The sequence below is a fragment of the Carex rostrata genome, chromosome 6 (assembly GCF_964058835.1).
Source record: "Carex rostrata chromosome 6, lpCarRost1.2, whole genome shotgun sequence".
Classification (NCBI taxonomy): Eukaryota; Viridiplantae; Streptophyta; class Magnoliopsida; order Poales; family Cyperaceae; genus Carex; species Carex rostrata.
In genome coordinates this window covers 11,343,734-11,368,289 of record NC_135923.1, presented here as the reverse complement: position 1 = coordinate 11,368,289, position 24,556 = coordinate 11,343,734, and the positions used below count along the sequence as shown (strand labels likewise).

General features: G+C 33.2%; 3 protein-coding genes across 3 annotated transcripts; 2 read left to right on the top strand and 1 right to left on the bottom strand.

The window, feature by feature from the left end:
* Positions 1-7,428: 7,428 nt before the first annotated feature.
* LOC144555631 (uncharacterized) lies at positions 7,429-8,070 on the bottom strand. The gene has a single exon (XM_078304030.1). It carries the CDS (start codon positions 8,068-8,070, stop codon positions 7,429-7,431), a length of 642 nt encoding a protein of 213 aa, XP_078160156.1.
* Positions 8,071-8,491: 421 nt separating this feature from the next.
* On the top strand, positions 8,492-9,031 carry LOC144555630 (uncharacterized). The gene has a single exon (XM_078304029.1). It carries the CDS (start codon positions 8,492-8,494, stop codon positions 9,029-9,031), a length of 540 nt encoding a protein of 179 aa, XP_078160155.1.
* Positions 9,032-17,120: 8,089 nt separating this feature from the next.
* On the top strand, positions 17,121-24,313 carry LOC144555456 (kinesin-like protein KIN-5B). Its single transcript, XM_078303794.1, has 24 exons — positions 17,121-17,300; positions 17,392-17,597; positions 17,971-18,097; positions 18,185-18,340; positions 18,673-19,010; positions 19,415-19,553; positions 19,667-19,764; positions 19,861-20,017; positions 20,104-20,173; positions 20,277-20,353; positions 20,454-20,507; positions 20,591-20,671; positions 20,753-20,864; positions 21,150-21,236; positions 21,312-21,487; positions 21,584-21,745; positions 21,835-21,942; positions 22,020-22,178; positions 22,278-22,361; positions 22,584-22,789; positions 22,868-22,969; positions 23,068-23,177; positions 23,528-23,679; positions 23,958-24,313. Exons 2-24 carry the CDS (start codon positions 17,410-17,412, stop codon positions 24,171-24,173), a joined length of 3,159 nt encoding a protein of 1,052 aa, XP_078159920.1. The 5' UTR covers positions 17,121-17,300; positions 17,392-17,409; the 3' UTR covers positions 24,174-24,313.
* Positions 24,314-24,556: the final 243 nt, after the last annotated feature.

Genomic DNA, 24,556 nt, shown 5'->3' with positions numbered 1-24,556 from the left:
CTCTCCTCTCTCTTTTTTCTCTCTCATTAAGGCCATGTTCGGCTGCACAGTGAGAATGGAAATATGAACGGGAATAGAAAAAGTTTGAACTGAAATTTACTGTTCACGTGGAGAAAAAAAAAATTCAGTCTGAGTGAATTTTTTTTTCCCACGTGAACAGTATTTTCGGGATTACATCCGAACAGGCCCTAACTCTTTGATGAGAGAGAAAGAAGAGAGAGGAGAGAGATAGAGAGAGAGGGGGATTGCAGGGACCCTGAAACCTTTAGAATTTCAGCAGATCCGAGTCCATAAATCATAGATTTGAAATTATACAATTTTCTGATGTAATTCGATCATGATTATTATTTTCAATAATCTGCTTATTATATCTAATGATAGATTTCAACTGTTGTTTGATTTAAAATGAATGGATGAAATTTATCTGAATTAAACCATGCATATCTAATAATATTCATAATTGAAGAGAAACAAATTTCAATTGGACTAAAAACAAGACCAAAAAAAAACACTAAATGAGGATATAATGAAGCAGGACATGCTTAAGAGTGTCAATAAATTATGTTGTTCTAAATTAACTTGAATTTGAATGATTTCAAAATAATATCAGTAATCTCAAGATCCTTCCAAGTATGTATTTAAAAAAATCAAGTAAAGCAAGATTAATCAAAATATATGCTTGAAGAATTAAAAGATTGATGTGAAGCTGATGGGATCTAAATTATTATTCAAAAGTAGTTCTCCATCAATCTTCAGATATGTTTTGTCATATGCAAATGGCAAGCTTCAAATTAAATGCCACTTATTTTCATTATATTATCATATAGCAAGTTTAAATCCAATAATTTTTTTTTTTTTTTTTACAAAAATCTTGTTGTAACTCATCCAAATGAGTGTGTATGTAACTCATCCTCTGGATCAAAGGCTGAGTGAGAAAGAAGGAGTGGAGATCAATTGATCTCTATTTTATTTTATTTTTTTTTAAATTTTATATTTATGTATGATTTTTCATATAATTATAAGTAAAATAGTATAGTACTATAAAATTGATCTCCATTCTCTGCATAAATTTTTTATATTATTGACCCCCATATATATTTTACCCCATAATTCAAAAGTCTGACTTCGTCCCTGCTTTGGGTCCAAATTTTTTCGATCTAGCAGGTTAGTCCGATCCGGTTTCGATAGCGCTAGAATCAGAGATGCAATTATACTACTAAGTTTGATATTTTTTGAGATATCTTAGGAATTAGGAACCTATGTGAAAGATGAAAAGTTTACAGACTAATATGAAAAAAAAATATTGGTACTTCTATTTAAAGATTGTTCGTATAATTTACTATTAAATGCAAGTAGTATAAACTGCCTTGTTAGACAGGATATACCCGCTATAGCAACCTGCTACCCACTTGTGAAAAAAAAAAAAAAAAAAATGTAGACTGAAAATGTGGACCGCAATACGCCAATACCAGATCACAAGGTAAGACTTATACAAATTATTTAGAGTGCTACAGTTGGCTACTCCAATTAGTAAGGACAGCCTGTAAATGAGTTGCTTCTAGACGCATTTTCAATATAAAACAAGAAAGAGTTCCCTCTAGAGCTCTTATGCTCTGGCTTAGTACATCAGTTGACCAAAGAATAATCAAATGAAATGTCAACTGTTAGTATTTTAGATCCAATTGGCGATGATTTTGATTGTGTTGGAGTAATAATTTTAGAAAATTCTATTAGTAAGCAATTAATTAATTAAAATAAGGGAATTAAAATTTTGTTATTCGGATCATAATTAATGTCGACATCTTTTTTTAAGCTTATTCTATTTGAGACTTGCAAAGTCGCCATTTAAATTATTTAACATATACAATCATAAAAATGAGTGATGATAACTTCATTAATATCAGCGGTGATCAAAATTCAATTAACAATGCATGACAGCAAAATAAATGATTTGATTGTAAACAATAATCTAAGGGTGACTCAAGAAGTAAACCAAATAGTAAAAAGGAAGCAAGTTTGTTTCTCTTAATCCTTTAGTACAAAAAACGTGACCATACACGATCCGAAAATCTAATGGCACACGGTTACACGACCGTGTCAGCGAGCGTCGTATATAAATAGATAGGTACGCTGTACACGGTTTTCAAACAATATCTATATAGTACTAACATGCATGGTTAATAGAAATGAACCGTGTCACATCTAAAAAAAAAGGCGCTGAAAATTGTGATATCTACATGGTCAAAGTAATAATGTAATAACAAATGTTATATACACGATTTGTACAAAACATCTGTGTATTATTTTAGTAATCATGCACAGTTTGTTATTTAGAACAGTGTACGTTATTTTTTTATACGATTTATAATTGGTTAGCATATATATGTGCTAGCCATTAAACATGCATACAATTAATATTACACATACATCATTCAATAAATATTCAACATCACAACATACATAAATTCATAATTCAACAAAATATACAACATACATATACATATACATATAGACAAACAAATTTTAAACTGGTTCAGACGTTCAGTTGATCAAGGCGTGAGTGAATCTAAAACGGATTTAAAAAAAAACTCGTGTTTGGTTATTTGTACAAAAACATACATGGCTTCTAAATTATTAACCGTGTATGGAGGCCTCATACACGGTTCATTAATAATAAATTGTGTACAAAAATTCATTCATAATAAACGGTTGGGTTTTAAACAATGTATGAACTATTTCCGCGCAAGCATGTTCTCCAATTACACATTGTTAATTTGAAATATTTTCACATTCGTATATGATATGTTGTGTGTGATCGTGTTTTTTTGTATATGATATGTTGTGCGTGGTCCTGTTTTTTTGTACTAGTGAATGGAATAATTAGTGAGAGAGATAGCACTACTAATCAATCATATAAAACAAGTGATCCAATACTATTTTAGCAGGGGCAAATCTACTATAGCACAGGGGGGTAGCCGCCACCCCTGGATTTCGAGTTTTAGTGGTGATCTATTGGTACCGATCGACTTTGCCCCTCCCTGAAATTTTTTTTGCCCCCCCCTGGATGTTTGATTTGTAATTCGGGTTAAATTTAGCGTTAAAATCAAAATAAATTTCTTGAATTATGATTGGTAATATTAATTATAAGGGGTCCGGCTAATTTGCTGCCGGCAGCATTTTAGCCGGAGGTGTTGTCGGGTTTTTTTTTTTTATTTTGTGATGTCCAAACAACAAATCCAAACGGTTAGATGTTTAATCTATATTATAATCTACTTGGAGACCAAATTTCACATTTTTTGGAATTTTTTTACTATTTATTAAGCTGGTTTGAAAACCGCTGATTTTAGTAAATTTCTGCAGCATTGAAATCAGCGGTTTTCAAACTATCTTAATAAATAGTAAAAAAATTCCAAAAAATGTAAAATTTGGTCTCCAAGTAGATTATAGTATACATTAAACATCTAATGGTTTGGATTTATTGTTTGAACATCACAAAATAAAAAAAAGGCCGGCAGCAAATTAGCCACTGCCTAATTATAAGTTATAGGATCATAAATTATAAGTCAGGGTATTGGAAAATATAAGTCAAAACATTATTTTTTTAGCGAGTATCTAATTAGTTAATGAGTTTAAATCCGATAAGCTATTTAAATCCAATTCGATATTTTTTTGTCTTCCCTGACGAAAATCCTGGGTCCGCCCCTGTATGTTAGAAGTTAGAACAGTTATTGTATAATTAAAAGTACATGACGAAATTAGTCAAATTTCTTTATAAGCTACAAATCTAAACCTAAATTAATGTTAATAAATAGGTAGCTTTATCCAGATCGAACCTTTCAGTGCAATTACAACATGGAACAATGGAAGCGTCAAATATATTTTTTGTTTGTAGATTTTTTAGGCCTTGCACATTCAATGCGCCACATTGTCCCTGTTGTTGCGAAAATATATCCTAAGTATTGGTTTGAATATGGAAATAATTTCTTAAAAAATCCGAGAGAGATTAGCGGAAGTGGACCAATAGAAGTCAACCACCTGCTTCTGGAACTGAAATTCAGTGGCGTATGTGGTGCAGTTAACCGTGCGGCAGTTGTGTATGTAGCCTCAAAATAACCCGATTCAGAAAGAAAGCACTGATACATGGAAACACAGAATCAGCAGCCAATCACGTCTCATATCGTGGGCATACTCGGTAATTACTGACATAATGCAATAAAGTAAACAGCTGAAATTATCAATTGTTGTTGGATTTTGGGATTGTGGCATTGTGCTCTGCAAAATTAATGAACGGTCAGCGCCGAGTTTTTCGATGTGTTCACACGGAATTGTTATTTTGTTATATTATTAAAGAATAATTATTTCAATCCCCATACTCCAGTACCCGCATTGTATCCCCATCTCTTAAACAGATTTTAACTTCTCATAAACTAACTTAACTAACTAGTTTAATTAAATTTATTCACAACACTGGGGCTGTTCGGCAACACTCCTTAATCCTAGTTAGGATTAAGTCCTAAGGGAGCTTAAGGAACCGGTGTTCGGTAAGCTAAAGGAAGGGCCAACAGATTAAGAAAGCTAAATGAAGCTAAAGGAGGGGGGAAAGTGCCTTAAGGAATGGGCAGCGGATTAAGATCCGGGCAAAATGAGGCTAAATGAGGTAAGCTTAATCCGTGCTAAGGAACCGGTGTTTGGCAGGATTAAGCGGCTAATGAAGCTAAGGGAGACTCCTTTAGCCTTAAGGAGGCTTAATCCTGTCCAGCCGAACAGCCCCACTTTGATCTTCCAAGTTTAATTAAATTCATGGGTACAAATACTTGGAAGATAATAAATTAATACTTTCAAATTAAGATATTAATACTTGCATGTCTAACTTGATATAACTATATAGAGGGACCACTCAAACTACATGGGAGAAGAATCATACACATTTTTTTTCAATATCTTTCACATTTCTCACGTTCTATGAGGAATTTTGCGAATCTAAAACCATGAACGTATTCTACGCAATTTTATCTTTCAAATAAGATCCATCATGACGTACTTTCGGATTCATCGTCACACAAGTATTTATACCTCATTGTGCAAGTATTTATACCTCATCGTGCAAGTATTTATACCTATACTTGCAAGTATTTATCCATAATCGTGGACCCCGCATCTCCTCATCACATTTCCCTAATCGTCTCTGCGTCAACCTTTCTCTAACAAAAATAGTTGACCACATAGGTATAAATACTTCCGTGCATAGGTATAAATACTTGTAATACTTGATATTAATACTTTTAAATATCAGCAGTGTCATATGTGAAAAATACTAGGTATAAATACTTAAATGACGAGGTATAAATAATTGTGTGATGACGAGCTCGAAAGTATGTCATCATGGATCTCATTTGAAAGATAAAATTGCGTAGAAGACGTTCGTGGTTTTAGATTCGCAAAATTCATTATAGATCATGAGAAATGTGGATGAGATTGAACAAATAAAATTGGGGGATGAGAATGCGGGTACTCATATCACGTCCCATTATTAAATGCCTGTAAGCGCTGCACTACTCTGTCAGTCTGTCTACTCTAATTTTCTAGTTGTAACCTGTAACTATGGCTCAGATTTTTCTCAAAAAAAAACTGTGGCTCAGATCAGAGAAATAAATAGCAAAAGTTGAGTTCAATTCAGCACAAAAAGATACCATGGACGATTTCACGTCAGTCTTCAATATTATAAATAGTTTGCAAAAATATAAATATATATATTATAAATTAAAGATATGCTTAAGTTAAAAAATTTACGAATTATCTGTATGTCATCGTAAATATAATTTTAGGGTTTGCCAAATTGAAGGAAAGAGAAATTAGAAGTTAAAACTAAGTAGAGAAAAGAGGTCAGAGAGGAAGATGACTTCAATTTTGTATTGTCGTAGTTGATCGGATTATGAAAAGAGTAAGACTTGGGTGCTACGAATAGCATAAAGACTTGGGTGCTATGACTTCAATATTTTAGATTATTTTTTTATCATCTTTCATAAATTATAAAAATTAGTAAAAAAAAATTTCAAAAATAATAAAAATTAGTATTTTACAAGCTTATTATATAACTAATTTATTAAGCTACTTAAATCGAAGTTTGAAGTTTATACGATATGTTTTCAAGACCGTAGTACGAATGTCTTTATGCTATTCATAGCACCCAACCTTGCTCCATGAAAATGCGTAACTCGGCCTCTCTCTTTTATCAATAGGAACAAGTTGGAATGGGTAAAATTGTCCTTTCGTGGGAAGATCATTCAATTTTCATCAAATTCCACCGTGATCCGTATCCTCCCAGATACCTGACTCAAAAAAAATTGAAACAGACGGCCCAGATTTAATATCAGCCGGTGCCTGTTCGGAATGATGGAGGGGACAATATTATTTGTGTTTTGAAATTCGTACCAAGTTAAAAATTTCAATCAATTGAGCCATCCGATTTAATTGTACTCAGTCAGGTAACCTGAGTGGATGAATTCGATTTTACAGCGATTCGTTTTAATATATATAATTATTATATTCCTTTCATAATATGCAAGTGGCTCATTTTTCGTAATTAATTTTCTTTGGGAGAAGAGATATCTATTTCATATTAAACCAGCTCAAATGACGTATTTATATATGCGTATATATAAGTGTATTTATAATTATATGTATGTATGTATGTATGTATGTATGTATGTATGTATGTATGTATGTATGTATGTATGTATGTATATAAATATCTTAGAAAATTTAAGAAACAATGGTCCCATAATTTCTTAGAAAATAAGTCAACGATACTGGTTAGTTTGAAGAATATCAGATTAGCAGTCATTAGCCAATGCATGCATGGCACATTGGCACTGGAGTGCAAGACCAGGCAGTAACGACTAACTACTGTATAAAGACAAAAGAAAGGTAAGAACACTTTTGCTTATGTAACCTTGTGAAAGTTAATAATGTTCATGATAATAATTTCGCCTCCATCAAGTTAATAGCGGATCCGTCCTACTTTTGTAGAAAATGATTTAGCATCGATCCCTTCTTCATGGTACTATTAGTTGTCAAATGTACATAAGTGGAATTATATAACTTGCATCACATTGAACGATGCATCACATTACTCTTTCAATACATTAGTTTTTCACCCCTTTGTATTTTAGTTAAAGAGGTCTATAACATTTTTGTTAAAATTTTGATTAAAATGTAGGCCCTCTCAATCTCATGACTTTTTTTGAGTAAAAATAGGGGTCCAGCCCATATTTGATTGAAAGTTCGATTACAAGGTTTGTAACCTAAAGTAGAAATTGGTAGAGTAAAACATAATAAAAACTGAAAGTGCTCAAAACATTTGAGCCTTAAAAGTAGATCTAATTAAGTGCCAAATAACCACAATCGTTTACAGTAAACACCCTGTTGTCAGGAAATTGAGACGATTCGGAAGTATGTTTTACTCTCCCCCGTGTTATTTGCCTCTTGGTTGTGCCTTACGTCGAGCTGTGTACCAGTTCCGGTACCATCAGTGTTTGCTCTGTACTGTGCTGGTTGGATTTCATGTATCACATCCTGTATTAACTCAGCCGGCGTCCTGGTGTTCTCCGTGAACGATCTTGCGCACCTCTCTCTCCAGATTACGAATTGCATAACCACCATCATTGCACTCTGCGCCTTCGTTAGCCTTGTTGCTGATGGTCTGCTGAGTAGGTTCAGCACCGGGTTCCTGGGCCATGCCTCCATTGGCTTGCTCGCTTTTAGCTCAGCGTATACCCGTACTGTATATGGGCATTCTTTGAACAGATGGCGAACCGTTTCTGCCCCTTCTTTACATAGTGTACATCTTGTGACAATGTGCATACCTTTTTTGTTGAGGTTATCATGTGTAAGTATCTTGTTACGCCATGTCAGCCATCCAAAGATCAACATTCTTGGTGGTGCCTTGAGTTTCCAAATGTGCCTGACATCCGTGTTTATGCAGGGCCCCTCTTTGAGGGCTCTATATGCGGACTGTACAGTGTACCGAGATAAAATTACATCAAGACTCATAAGCCAAGTTCTTAACATCCATTTCCCATTTTATTATATAGGCCCCTTGATAACCATTTCCCATTTTAATTAATGTTTGTATACAAGCAGCTAATTAATGTTCTCTTATTTCAAATTTCAATGTCTGAGTCGTATATGATCTCTCTAGCTAATTCCCCTTTCATGACTTCTTCAACTGTCCAGGCTCTATATAGCTAACCAAATTAACGATCGACCTAGCAAGATATAATATATATATAAGATATTATATGTGCGCTTGCAAGTAGACAAAAATCAAAGCTGACTCAAACCATCTATAAATAAAAATCCTGTTTTTCATTTCTTCCACTAATTTTACTTGTTTAGCTCCTCTATAGAAATTTTTTACCTCTCCACAACACATCCACTCAATCTGATAATATTTCCCCATAGTGTTTAATTTGCAGAAGTAAAAGAAACCATGAAGAGAGTGAGAGGAAGAACTGTTGGTTGCGAGGAGGCCGATAGCATAAACATGGCTCATGTTCTGATGCTTCTCTCCCAAAACAGAGCCGAAAGCACTAGCACCAACCTAGTACAATACTATCCGGCAACTGAAGAACGAGTATTCGAGTGCAAGACATGCAAGAGACAATTTCCGTCTTTTCAAGCACTAGGAGGCCACCGTGCTAGCCATAAAAAACCCAGAATAGGCTCCGAAGATTGCACTGACCAACAAACCAGCGGTGCATTTGCCAAACCGAAATTGCATGAGTGCTCCATATGTGGACTTGAATTCACCATTGGGCAGGCACTTGGTGGCCACATGAGGCGGCACCGTCAGATTGGCAATGAGGGATTCAGCGTGCAACATGGAATCTTGGACATTAACAAGAGTACTCGTGGAGAGAGTGGAGACAACGGTTTGTTCCATGTGGAGATGAAGATGCCATTAACTGATCAGGGAGAGATGGAGTGCAAGAAGGATCGTGAACTCGTAACCTTGAACTTATTTTTATGATTTTTCAAGCATTGGGTTTTCAGATTTGTTCCATGATCGACGAAAAATATATGACAGCGGGACATATATATACTTATTTTTTTGTTCAATTTTCCATGGATGGAGCTGCTTTTAATGACTCCAGATCTTGTGGCTAGCTTCACATGTAAATTCTCCATATCTTAACAAGAGTACATTATTTTATTTTTTTTGGAGAAATTTCAGGCCTTAAATTTTTCATGTTTGTTTTGCCAATCGAGTTTTCCATAAAATTTTAGAGAATCTAGTTCCAAGCAACACCATGAACATGTAAAATTCCCCATAAATCTTAACAAAAGTACATTATTTTTAATTTTCTTTGGAGAAATTTCAAGTCTTTTAATTTCATGAATATTGTTTTGCCGTGCTTGCCATAAAATTTCAGAGAATCTGTAATCAGTTGAGAAGCAACACCAAGCATGAATTATTAGGTTTTATAATTCCGAAGCAATTCTGAAACGGAAAATTATACACATTCCTGGTTTAGTTACATGATGCCCACGGAATGAAGGGAATAAGGTATCGTCCACATATTCATTTAATTAATATTTTCCGTAATGTACTCTATATACTTTGAGAATTCAATTGAGAACCAGTTACCAGTTACTTCATTATGGGCACTGTTATAAATAACGGTATGCGGTTGTCGGACGGATAGGATGCTGCCAAGTGATTAATCGGAAAAATTAATTCATGACGGTTTGGCCATCGCCAATGACTAATCGGCCGATTAATCAGCCTAAACGGACGTTTTTTACAACACTGTTATGGATTATTTTATATATATATATATATATAAATACTCATTCCAAAAATAAAAATGTACTTTTATGCTATGAAGAGGTGAAGTCGCGAAGACTTATTATTCCATTATTATTCAATAGAACATCACCTGCACTAGGGGTGTCAACGGATACGGTAAGGGTTGGGTGGAAGCACTTTTATATCCGCATCAGTCACAAATTATCTTTATCCGTTACAAATTGTCTTATCCGTATCCTACTCTTACCCATTGTAGTTGTCGGATAACGAAACGTAACGGGTAAATAATAGTTAATACTTGTATAATAATTTTTTTATTATTTATTAAATAAAACACTAGCTAAGACACACTTATTTGTCACATATATGATCACATTACTAATATGAAAATTAATTTCAACTAAATTTTTTTTTTATCAAAACACAAATATCTTTGTTCTTTAATTAAAAAAAAGGCATGCAAATAAAAGCAAAATGGTCAATTGTTCAAGTGTTTTAATGGTGAATTATGTTAATAAATTTTGTTTTCCAAGATCAAGAGTAGTTGCCAGTTGGACTGTTGGGGATGAATATTAATTCAATGTTCATTAAGATATATAATATGTATATAATTTTTTTATATAATTATCCGATCGGGTAACGGGTACTAAATAGGCTTTATCCTTAACCGTTTTGATAACGGAAAAAATCTTTACCCGTACCCGATAAGTTTACAAAAAAAAAAATCTTACACATGCCCGTCTTATCGAATATGATACGGGTCGGGTAAATGAATAAAAGGGTGCCATTGACACCCCTAACCTGGACTCCTTTTATTTTATTTTATTTTTTTGTGAAGTAGGTTAAACCAAGAAAATAGTTTCAAAATATCAGCAGAAGGAGAACAGGTCCATCAATTACAAAAAAACTAATCGTGGGCTTGGGCCTTCTCCATTTGGGCCGAGCAAAAATCCAGACAAGACCAAATGTCGGACTAAACTTTTTTAAAAAGAGAGAAGTAAATGTTCTCTATCCGCTTTTTTTTGCCTACGCCTGAAAGTCTGAAACATATCCCTGGACATAGGGGTGCACAAAAAATTCGAGATTCGTGATTCGATTCGAGTTCGATTCGAAAAAGTTTGAAAAAAATTTGATTCGAAAGTAATTCGGTTCGAAATTAATTCAAACCAGTTCGATTTGAAATTAATTCGAATTCGAATTCGAACCCAGGCAAATTCGAATCGATAGGTTCGCGAATTCCATAACATGCCCAATTCTATTCGGCTGTTTCTCTCGAATTAGTCTTTATTCTATTTATCTATCTGACCAGCGAATGGTAATAGAGATCATTTTGTCAATTGCAGAGGAAACATTGTAGAGAAGTGTGACCTCGCTTTTCTCGATAAACAACAGCTTTCACGTGTGACCTCTTGGCTCTTTTTCTGATCCTCTGTGGCACCGAGACTATGAAAAATTATAGACCTAGAGGAACATAATAAATAACTTTGACCTCATGACATGGTTGGTTGGTATTAGTCACAGACGATCAGAAACTCAAAAAGAGAGGTCCACCCCGTTTAACCTTCTTCCTCCTTTGTTTGTCCTCATAAACTTTAAAAGAGAGCTCCACCAGAGGAGGTGACGGAGGACGCCTGAGATGACGAATCTACGGCCGGTTAACACTAGTTGGAATTGCTCTCAATTTCGAACTAATTTCGAATCAAATCGAACTAGTTCGAATTATTTCGAATCAAATTCGAACTAACCTTTTAAGTTTGAAATTGATTCAATTTCGAACTGGATTCGGTTCGAAATAATTTCGAATTCGAATTCGAACTAGGCTCAATTCGATTTGGTTCGGTTCGTTTGCAGCCCTACCTGGACATGTTTATATTTCTTCAAAAAATATTTATACTTATACAAAAATATTTATGTCTAACGTTACTTGAATTAAAACTAAAAAACCTACATATACTTATTCAACAATCTTTAATTTATATTTTTTTGTGATTATTTAGAAAAATAAGGTATATTTGTATTTATAATAATATAATATAAATATTTTAGGATTAAGATTTAAATAATTTTTGTTATAATGTAAATATTTTTGGTGTTTAGATAATAAATGTTGAATATAAATGGAGGAATAATAATATACCTATTAAGGCAAAGACTCATGTTCCGCAAGATTTCAGACATCCAGTGACGATTTTTTATTAATATCCTCAATTAAATAGAAAATTACACAAATGCCGACATTTTTTAATTTTAAAAAAAAAACCCAAAACCGTCAAAAAGCGGATATCCGGACTATCCGAAATCCAATAATTTGGCCGGACTCAAATAAAAGTGAAATTAATATTTGCTATAAGATAAGATTTGAACCCATGTACTCTCATCTCAATGACTTTGAACTAAGCTTCAAACCACTAGACTACAACATCTTTTGTTACTATTCCTTTATTTTATATATATATATATTATTTGAATAAATTATCTCTCATCTCTCCATCCACTTATAGTTATCATTAATATTTATATTTAATTTTTTAATTAATATTTGTATCTTAGAAGTTCATATATCTTAATTATCCGACCATTATTTGTTTTATATCCGTATTCGAATCCATATCCGTGGACTATCTATTCTGTATCCGTATCCGTTTAAGACAGATTTGGTTTTGAATTTTGATATCCATTTACTATCCTTTCTGTATTCGTATCTGCTCATTATCCGACGGATACGAATATGGTATTAGCATTATCTGATTCGTATCTGCTTCATTGTCACCCCTAACATGACCCTATTATTATTTAATAAAACACAGTAAGAGTAGAGTGGCTCCTTCTATCACTGATTTTATTATTTATCCAAAGCTAACTCTCTGTTTTTTTTTTTTTTTTAATTAATCTTTTCCCTCCAAATTTGAATCGATATGAAAAGCCATCAAATTTAAATATATGCCATTTTTTATAAATACATGCAATATGATACGAATCAGAATACACGTTATTCTTAATTTAAAATTTATATTAGAATACGTGTCTCATTGTTGAGCCAGAAACGGACATGTCAAGTGTGATCTGATTTTATAAGTAACTGTGGTAGCTGTAGGGTGGTAATCTAGAAGTAAATTATTTTGTTTATGAATTAGATTATTAATATAAATTATTTTGTTCCTTGAGTGTTATTGTTTTTATGAATCATTCGGATTTATGACTCGAATTGTAAAACTTCACAATATAGATGATAAACACTCTAAATTGTCACTAATCGTGATAATTAGCAGGAACACTAATTAGCCATAAAAAAAAGTTAGTACGTGGATCAAATGATGATCAAGTTTTATAGACCATAGACAAGGAGTTGTCATTTAATCACATAGATACATGTTGTGAACATGATATTTGACTGATCCAGAATGAAATGTTATTTGGTAATGTATCTGTGTCATTAACGATTTCATTCGTGTTAAGTTCTTAAGTATGAGGTGTGGTCTTTCCTACATGAGAAATGTGTATTCATAAGTGTTATCTAACGCTATTTGTAAAAGGGAGTTATAAGAATCACATTTCAGTACATATGACTTGTGCGGAGGAAGAGATACCCACCAAAAGTACTATCGTCACTCGTATCATTATACGAGTGATAGTAACACTAGGCCCCTTGATAGAGTAAGATTATATGCATGCATTATGATTAATAAAGATGAATCATATATAAATAATTTACTCGAGATCAAGAAAAGATTTAGTTTGCAGGGATGACACATACCTACCCTGAACCTGATATGTTGCTATGAGACGAAAGAATTAACACAAGTAAATTAAGAAGTTTACTGCAGGATCGTGATATTGTACTAGACAACATCATCTATGTAATTGGGGATCATACTGTACTGCCAGGTGCCACCTATGATCTATAGAAGTTAAAATAGTTTTAATTCTATTGCCAACATAACATAGATCCTATCGGGTCACACCGCATAGGAACCGAATCAGAGAATCTTATTATTAATTATAAACAGTTATAATTAATTAATAAGATGACTAAATATTCATTATAAATGTTATAATTAATATAAATGTCATAGAGTTGACAAGCTTAAACAGATTAAAATTGTAAGCGTGTATGACAAGTTGGGCTATGGTGCATTGCAATATTTATAGCCTCTCTTGTACATTGGACTATAAATCATTGGATTCGGAGTTCAAACAATAGATCTAAATGTCTCAACATGTTCTCCATATTAAAATGTGCTTGGAGACTAAATTTTATATTTTCTTTTTGAAATGATTTACTATTTTTTTTAGAATTTTTGAAAATCTTTGTTTTTAAAAATTTTCCAGACCATAGAAAAACAATGATTTTTAAAAATTCTAAAAAAACAGCAAACAATTTTCAAAAAATTAATATTTGGTCTCCAAGTACATATTAATATGGATATTAAATTGAATGGTTTGGATCGGTTGTTTGAAAATCAAAACCAACGATTTATAGTACATTCAAGAGGGATTATACATTGCAATGCACTATAGCCCAACTCATAAAACCGAATTCAAAACTTCGAACTAAGTAGCTCAGTAAATTGGTTATATACTAAACTTGTAGAATATCAATTTGTTTACTATTTTTTGAATTTTTTTACTATTTTTTACGATTTATGAAAGATGGCAAAAAATGACCTAAAAATAGAAGAAAATTGGCAATATTTTAGGCCATTTTTTGTCATCTTTCATAAATCATAAAAAATAGTAAAAAATGGTATTCTACAAGTTCAATATATAACCAATTTATTGAATTACTTAGTTCGAAGTTTCGAATTCAATTTTTTTAAATTTTGATTGGTAGCACTTCGGTCAAAGTATTACCGAAAGCATATTAGTCAATCTCTCTCTCTCTCTCTCTCTCTCTCTCTCTCTCTCTCTCTATCTATCTATCTATCTCAGTTTTGTAAAAATGTCCGTTTAGGCTGATTAATCGGCCGATTAGTCGTTGGCTATGGCCAAACCGTTATGGATTTTTCCGATTATTCCTGATTAATCGCTTGGCGGTACCCTAACCATCTGACGATCACGTACCGTTATTTACAACACTGATCTATCTATTTATCTATCTATCGATCTATCGATCTATCTATCTATCTATCTATCTATCTATCTATCTATCTATCTATCTATCTATCTATCTATCTATCTATCTATCTACATATATATAGAGAGAGAGAGAGAGAGTAAGGCTTGGGTGTTATGAATAGCATAGGATCATTTGTGCTACGGTCTCAAAAATATATCATATAAACTTCAAACTTCAATTTAAGTAGCTTAATAAATTATTTATATAATAAACTTGTAAAATACTAATTTTTACTATTTTTATGATTTATGAAAGAAGGCCAAAAATGATCTAAAAATAAAAGAAAATTGTCAATATTTTAGGCCATTTTTGTCATCTTTCATGAATCATAAAAAATAGTAAAAATTAGTATTCTACAAGTTTATTGTATAACCAATTTATTCAGCTACTTAAACCAAAGTTTGGAGTTTATATGATAGATTTTTGAAGCTGTAGCACGGATGACCTTATGCTATCCATAACACCTAAGCCTTATTCATATATATATATATATATAAATAGAGTAGAACTAGGGTGTTCTTAAGTTCACCAAAGCTTCTTTATGAACTCAATTCTAAAACCTATTAGATTAGCTTTAAATGACGAATCCAAACCATTGAAATCCTTCTACCTTACAAGTGATGCATGTGAAAATTTTAAAATTTCGAATTAATTTTGTATAGAGTCAAGTGGTCAAAAGGCATAAAAAAATGTATTAAAATTAATTTATAAACTTTCTAATTTTGTCCAATTGACTCTATACAAAATTAATTTGTAATTTTAAAAGTTTTGCATGTAGACGCATTACTCGTAAGGTAGAAAGATTTCAACGGTTTAGATTTGTCATTTAAAGTCAATCCGATAGATTTTAAAGTTGAGTTCACAAAGGAACTTAGTGAATTGAGGAACACCCTAGAATTTATACTTCATAAAAAATGGCTGAGGCTTGTAAGACAAACAAAGTCATCAGCAATTTTAATCATTTAATCAACCATTAATTAGTTTCTAATTTAACATAGTTGGAAATTATTTAATTTTCAACTAATAAATGTTGATCAATTTAACATATGGTCATTAAAGCTATGAATTAACTGTGTTTACTTTAACACTTGCATTATAGTAATAGTTATATGAGAAGGGATCGAGTAACAACAATTTTTGAGTTACAACAAGTTGCCATAATTATTTTCTACATTTTCAAAATCCAAATCGTCGATCCAAACTGTTAGATGTGATCTCCGCAATAAAATGTGCTTGGAGACCAAATTTTATATTTTTTGAAATTTTTTTACTATTTATTAAGATGGTACAAAATTCAATGGTCTGAATTTGACTAGTTTTTGTACCCATCTTAATAAATAGTAAAAAAAATTTTAAAAATGTAAAACTTGGTCTCCAAGCACATTTTATTGTGAAGATCACATCTAACGGTTTGAATCGACGATTTGAACTTTGAAAATATAGAAAATGGTTGCGGTAATTTGTTGTAACTTGATCCCTCTTCTAGTTATATATTCTAATATAAAAAGATAGTATAGTTGACAAAGTTGAGAATCCAGTTCACTCTGGTTCGAACCCTACTCCTAGTCATAATTAATTTGAACATTTGTATTAGAGATAGAATGCCTCCATTTTTTGTGCCTCCATTATGTCTACATTTTTAAAAACTTTAATAACTCAAAATTTAAATCTTATAATTGAAAATAAAACCGTTGGATATGAACTATATCATTTTATCTATGCTCGTGTAAAAAATTATGGCATTTCAACTTTGTTTTGATTGGCATCTTGAGCTTGTAAAAATGTATACTAATGCGTTGATTTTTCAACTTATTGATTCATATAAAAACAAAATCAAAATGTGATATCTTATGGATACATAAAAAATAACATAGATCACATCTAACGGTTTTATTTTGACGTTTAAGTTTTAAATTTTGAATTATTTAAGTTGTTAAAAATAGAGACATAATAAAGACACAAAAAATAAAAACATTTGAACCGTCCTCAATTATCATATGAAAACAAAAAAAAGATTGCCTAGATCCGAGTTCGAACCAAGAACCTTTTTTTTTACGAGGAATCTCGATACGGACAGTTTTAAATTTTTTCGAAAAAACGTGAGCATATGTATAATTTTCTATAAGGCCTGTTGCTTACTTTATTGGCTGAATGTTAGCAGCGAACCACTACAAAAGCCAATGGCATTAGAGCGCGTGTACGGAAACGGTCCTATATCGTAGTCCGACGGAATAACACACCACAAATTTGAAAATTTGGCAACTTTTTCGTCTCCCTCCACTGTCGTTCCCCACTTCCACTTGTGACACTGATACAGCGGTACCATTTCGAATTCACCTCGAAGACAGAGATATCATAGTAGGAAATTGACAGGTAAATGATCAATTATTGTTTTCCTTTCTCGCGAATAGGCTATTGATCGTTGTTCTAGGGTTTTTTTATGTTTCTAGTTTCCATATTTTAGAGGAAGGTTTAAGATTCAATGGCAGCGACTCCGACTCCGAATAGGAGATTAGGGTTTTCTGTGGCACCGGCTCCTTTTCCTTCTCCGATCTACACACCACGATTAGAGAGACGAAATCTTGATCTAAGATGGGCTGATGGAAACTCGACTAGCCACAAGCATGACAGAGATCGAGAGGTTCCAGTACAAGTTGTACTTCGATGCAGGTAAATGATCTCTTTTCGACTTATTCTTTTTGGATAAAAGGCTTTACCTTTTCGCCTTATTCAAATTAAAGAACGGTATGTGAAATTTAACTTACAATTGAAAAGGAACAGATACATGTAAACTGTGACATTGCATGTCGTGGTACATTGAATTGCATGGTTTTTCTCTTTAAGTAACCCAATTACTGATCTGACTGATGCTGATGTTGGATAGGATGTTTAACACCTTAACCAAAAGAGCAAGCAAGCGCACTTCTTAATGGAGTTTGATTTATCAAGATGCTTTCTGCTAATATAATAGTTGACTAGTCCAATTATGCACTATATGTTAATGCATCCTTATATGGAGTATTTTTTTTTTTTTTTTTACCAGGCCCTTAAATGATGAAGAACAAAAGACACAGGCGCAAAGTGTAATATCTTGTAACCAACAAAAAAAAGAGGTCATTATTTCACAGAACAGTTTAATGCAAGCTGATAAGACATTTACCTTTGACAAGGTATTGATGACCTCCTTTTCAAATTCTTATATTTTACTGTCAGTACTGTATTGCATATCTTATTACTTGTTATATTTATTTCACTAGGTATTTGGTCCAAAAGCACAACAAAGGTTGATATATGATCATGCAATTTCTCCTATTGTCCTTGAGGCACTTGAAGGTTACAACTGCACTGTGTTTGCCTTTGGGCAAACTGGTACTGGTAAAACATATACAATGGAAGGAGAGATGAAATCCAAGGTTAGATTAACTCTGGCTTATGAAATCAATGCTGAACCATATATGATGATATCTGTAAAGAATGCTAAATATATAAAATAAGAAAAAAACATTTTACATGCCAGGAGGCTTTGGATTACTAGCATTGAGCAAATTTCTCCAAGAAAATTACAGAAGCTAGTATGAACATTGATCTAATTTGTGACTTTTCTCAAAAAGTGTTCTCAAAATTATCTATCAGAAAGTTCACTTAAGCTCTAGAGCATTTATTCACACTGCTTTATCTCACTCTCTCTTTATCAAGTTAATAAAATATTGTTTTTGTAACAAGCTGTATATCATTTATAATTCAGGTCAATGAGTTAAGTGACAATGCTGGTGTGATTCCAAGAGCTGTGCGTCATATATTTGAAATCTTGGAAGAAAGAAAGGTTGACTACAGCATGAAGATCACTTTTTTAGAGCTATACAATGAAGAGATAACCGATTTGTTAGCCACAGAAGAACAGTGTCGGTTTTATGATGAGAGGCAAAGGAGGCCCATTTGTCTGTTAGAGGATGGTAGAGGAGGAGAGGTGATCAGAGGGCTTGAAGAAGTTGCAGTTTATAGCCCGGACGAGGTATATTCTTTGTTAGAGTGTGGGTCCTCTAGGAGGCGTTCAGTTGAGACGGCAATTAACAAGCAAAGCAGGTGATTATTTTTGCAAATATCCTGGAAAGATCAGAAGCTTTAGGTTTTAGGTTGCTATGCTGTATTCCTTCAGGGTGGGTTGCAAATTTCCTGGAAAGATCAGTATTTTTCCATTGTCAGTTTGAGCCCCTCAACCACTTGCAATCCTTATGTCTTGTCAATCTGAGAATTCACTTGGACAAAATATGGGTTAAATTGCTGTCTGGTTGGGCTAAATTGTTATTACATCTCAAGATTGAGGTTTAATTTGGGTTTAACTGCAAATTTGAAGAAACTTATACCCTAAGTGCTGATCCTTGATCAATCAGGTCACTTGTAAAAACTTCAATTCTTGATTCTTTTATTAGACATTGTAAATTTCAATTCTATTTATGCACGACTTTTTGGTGCTCCTTAATGTACAGCCGATCACATATTGTTTTCTCTATAAATATACACATGAAAGAGGAAAAGTGGGGAGATGAGGAGCTTTTGAAATATGGTCGGCTCAGCCTTGTTGATTTGGCCGGGTCAGAGAACATAGCTCGTTCTGGTGCAAAAGAGGTATATTAAAGAACTAAATGGAAGAGGAATCATACATTCTCGTCTTCTATTGTGTTAAACTTTATGGCATCTCAAGTTCTTAACTTAATTATTGATTTTAATTTGTATCCTAGGGTAAAGCAAGAGAGACTGGGGAAATAAACAAGAGCTTATTGACACTAGGTCGTGTCATAACCGCACTCTCTGAGCATAATAGCCATATTCCATATCGGTAGCTTCTGGTTTACTCTCCTGTAGAAAAACTACTTATTGTTGTTATACATTTTATAATTTCATGCTTCTGCCTTATAAACATTGATGCAATCAGGAATAGCAAGTTGACAAGGCTATTAAGAGAGTCTTTAGGTGGTAAAGCCAAGACATGCATTATTGCAACGATCTCTCCTTCTAGTTATTGTCTTGAAGAGACTCTCATTACCCTCGACTATGCATCTCGTGCGAGAAGCATAAGGAACAAGCCTGAGGTTCTCCTTCAGTTTTCTATTTTTCCTCTTCTATCCTTTTAATTTTGCTGGATAGATTAAGCTTCAAGCTGATATAAATTTTATAGGCTAACCAAAAGGTCACAAAAGCAGTGCTCCTCAAGGATCTACACCTTGAGATTGAAAAGATGAAACAAGGTATGTCTTCAATTTATGTTTCTCTGAGTTTATGTCTGTCTATTGCAATTGTATGTACTTGGTCAAGTTTGAGTTCATAAGATTTTCAGTAACATGATATCAGATGTAAAAGCGGCTAGAGAGAAGAACGGCATTTACATATCACATGACAGATTTGTTCAAGAGGAGGCAGATAGAAAGGTAATTCCTTTAAAATAAATAATTATAAAGTTAACATTATTATACTTTTTGTATATAACCTATCATTCCTTGCTGCTTCTAACTGCTTTTGCATAAACAGGCAATGAGGGAGAAGATTGAACAGTTAGAGCTTCTCCTGGGTCAGAAGAAAAAGGCATAAGTTTAAAACCTATTTCTTTCATGATCAGCCGATTCTTGTCTGTTATATGTACCTTAATTGACCTTCCTTTTCTGTAGGAATCTGAGAGATTTAAGCAGCTCTATCGAGCAGAACAAGACAATAACCTGGACAGGGAAGCTGAGATAAGGGAATGCAAGGTACAATAGTACTTTTAGGTTAGATTTTAGAATTGGACCAGCAAGACCCCTTGATGTAATATTTTACTTTGCAAAATGTAGATAAATCTTGAAACAACTCAGAAAAGCTTCCAAGAGCTCGAACAAGTAAACTCAAGAAAAACCATTGCTCTGAAGGAAAAGGATTTTATTATTTCAAGTTTACTTTCCAAAGGTTAGTTTTACCTAGTCAGTTTAGGTGTACTATTAATGAGGTTTTTCTGAATGGAAGACATGATTCATAGTTTCATACATAAAACCTAATTACATTCAGACCTGCTTGCTTAGAGCTCATAATGGATCTTATCATGTACTGTTACTTCAAAACCTGAGGCCATTTCTAGTTAAAAAAAAAAGGACTGGGACCATCTTAAGGAAAATTTGGTTTTCTGAACAAGCCTTGAAATTTGAGAATTTTAATTCTTGTTCTTAATAACTTATCTACTATATCATGGAATAGAACATATAATTCTTGACCGTGCAAAGGATCTCCGTGACACTCTAGAGACCACATCTGGAGACGTGTCGGTTCTATCTTCCAAGATAGGTAATTTTAATTTTAAAATAATAATGTTAACTTCGATCCTTTTTATTTTGCTTTAACAATGTAAAACTTTCATAGAGAGACAGACTATAAAAGAAGATAAAAACAAGGAGGTGATGCAAAATTTGAGCAGCCAGCTAGACCATAGTTTAAGAGCCTTGCAAAGCACTGTTGTGGGGTCTGTTTGCGAACAACACAAGTTCTTGAGAATAACTGAGGAGCAAATTTCCTCATACTTTGAAAAGAGATGCATGGTATTTACAATGAATGAATTGCTATTATTATTTTCCAAAGCATTCTCATGGATAACATTTAAGTGTAACTAATGATGGAGATATAACTTGGCTCAGGCAACAACCCTGCTGCAGAAGAAAATCGAAAGAACTAAAGGCATATATGATATTGGGGCGCAGCATTTGAAGGGACTTATAAATGCACTCAAAATTAAGTGCAGTTCGGATTATGAGGAGATGGTCTTGATCATGGCTACTCAAGCAGCTGCTGTTGAGAATGTAGAATTTAAAACAACACTTATATTTCAATAGCACGGTCTTATTGTAGTATATTTCATTAATCAAAATTATACTTTTCCTGCTTGCAGCTTCTAGCATGTGCAGCTACAGAGGCTGAACAACTACTATATGACATGGATGCATCTCTAAATGAACACAAGGAAATGATAACTTTCTTCACTAAACAACATGAGGAAGTGAGTTTTACACTTTATAGCGAATGATGGATGTTTCCTTCAATATTTTTTTTCATTTAATTTGAAATTTTTGACAGAGACTACACTGGCATCTTGTTTCTACACAAACCATCTCAGAAGCAACTCTGGAATTTTTCAATGAAATAAAGACACGTGCCTCAAGGGCAATAAAAAGTATTGAAGAGAACCAAACTGTCACATCAGGTCAGCTAGAGGAATTTGAGAAAGCTTTCAAGGTAGTAAGTTTTTTGTTTTCTATTTGCGAGCGAATCCATTATGTAGTCTATGGGGAGAGTTGATAACTATGTTTGCTATATTTGCTATATTTTAAACAGGAAAGTTCAGCTAGGGAGGAGAGAGAAGCTCTGGATAAGATAGCTGGAATATTGGAAAAGTTGACTGCTAAAAAAACTAAAATGGTATGATTTTGTACCTCACAGTGCTGACTCACAAATTAAAGGAAAATTCTTTATGTGACAACATAAATTCTGTAATTGCATGCACTTCATTAACCTGGTTTCTCAGAGTATGAGCCTTGCTCTTAAATTATTATTAGGTGTAGGTGATTTTTCAGTGTCATGTTTTTGGTAAATACTTGCATAATTGTTAATATCTGTAATTTTTGTATTAAACATTTGTAGGTGTCAGAAGCCATGGAACACCTTACTAAGAAATTAAGTAAAGATGGGAACAAGCTACAATTGGAGATATCTGACATGAATCAACTTTCCCATGGTGCTGAGAGCAAATGGATGAAGCACACAGAAGAAGTTGAGTTTCGGTTTGAGGATGATAAAACCAGAAGCTCTGAAGTTAGGAGTAAAACTGACACAACACTCCAGTGCTGGTGAGTAAGCATACACAATTTGAGTTTCAGGTCCAATGTTTGTTATGAATTAATACACTGCATGATTTTCCAATGCAGCTTGGAGAGTATAGAGAAGTCAAGTCTTCACTGGTTGAGTGCCCAGTCGTTAGTAAACCGGCTTAATAAGGATGCTTATGCTGAGCTAGAGTGTTCCATCAAGTAATTTTTTTCATTTTATTATTTTTCAAAACACATAATATTGTTGATATAGAGAAGTTTGTTAGATTGATTTTTGTGAAACTAATTTTTGTTTGCAGACAATGGAATGGCAAAAAGGAAACTACTCTGGAAGAGATATCATCAGTCTCTTCACAGAACAACTTGAAGTTCCAAAGTACAGTTTCTGATATGTGTGCTTCCTCAGAGAGTAAGTGTTTCTGGTTATATAAATATATCCATTTTATGACTGTACCATATAGAAAGACAGTACACAATTCTAAGCAATTTGAAAATTGTTTGATTATTTATCAAATGAGTAATTATCCAACTATCCACCCTGATATTTTTATTATGACCATACAAAGTTGAATCACATTTGACACAACCTAGGGAGAGTAATCTGTAATATAGTTTTCTCTTGTAGATGAGTAACCCTCATCTGATATATACCCTTGTACTGTCTGATCTAATTAACTATACCCTTGTACTGTCTGATCTAATTAACTATACCCTTGTACTGTCTGATCTAATTAACTAGAGGTTAATGCTTATTTATAGATTCACTTCGTCTTGACCAAGAGGTGAGACAGGAGCTGGAATCAATTTCTGACCTCTCCGTGAGGAGCTTGAAATCATTACAGGATGATCATAGCCAAAGCTTGGAATCCATGAGAACCTTGGCAAACAAGTGCTTGCATGAGGATTATTTGGTAAGGTTTACTTAATATAAGGGGAAATTAATATATGTAACAATTAAACTAACATAAGCTTTATTGGAAATGATATTATCCAAAGCTTAATAGGGCAATTTTGTCCCAGTAAAAGTTCCATATAGGTTCAAGAATATGGGATAAGTGTCTTAGTTGTTTTAGATTTAGAATAAACAGAGATATGTTGTGGGAGTCCAGTGAAGAAACAAATAATTAGAATACATAAAGCAGACAGTTATATTAGGAACTTCTTAATGATTGCTTATTTATTTATACAGCTCGGAAGTCCAGCGAAAATTGCTGATGCACTGATAGATGTGCCAAGCTCGGCATCAATTGAGGGATTGAGAGCTTCTTTAACTGATATTGTAGCTGAGTTCAGAGCAGTGCATCAATTGAGAAGTCAAGAAAAAGGACCGAAGCTGGTTGTAGAGGCAGAGAAACAGACAGCAAGAAGCCCTCTTGTGCCATTGAATATATATGATGATAAATGAACCAACTGGTTAGTTTAAATGATGCATTCTTGTGGTGCACTTTTGTGATTTAGTGCCATTGTATCTATATGATGATATATAAAACCTTCTATGCCCTTTTGTGGTCTGTCTTATGCAGTTCAGGTGCCTTGCATCCGATATTAAAATTGCCATGTAATTTACTTTTTTGTTTGTTCCCTTTTCTCCTTTGACATGAGATTCATGTTTCTGGATTTGGTGAGTTTTTCATAACATTATCATTTGGTTTAATTAAGCTCTGAACTATCCTAAAAGGAGCGAAGAACAGATTATGCTGGCAACAAATATTTAAGAAAAGCTACATGGAATTACATTTGTATATGTTTTATGCATTGCAACAAAAATGAACAAGAACAATACATGCT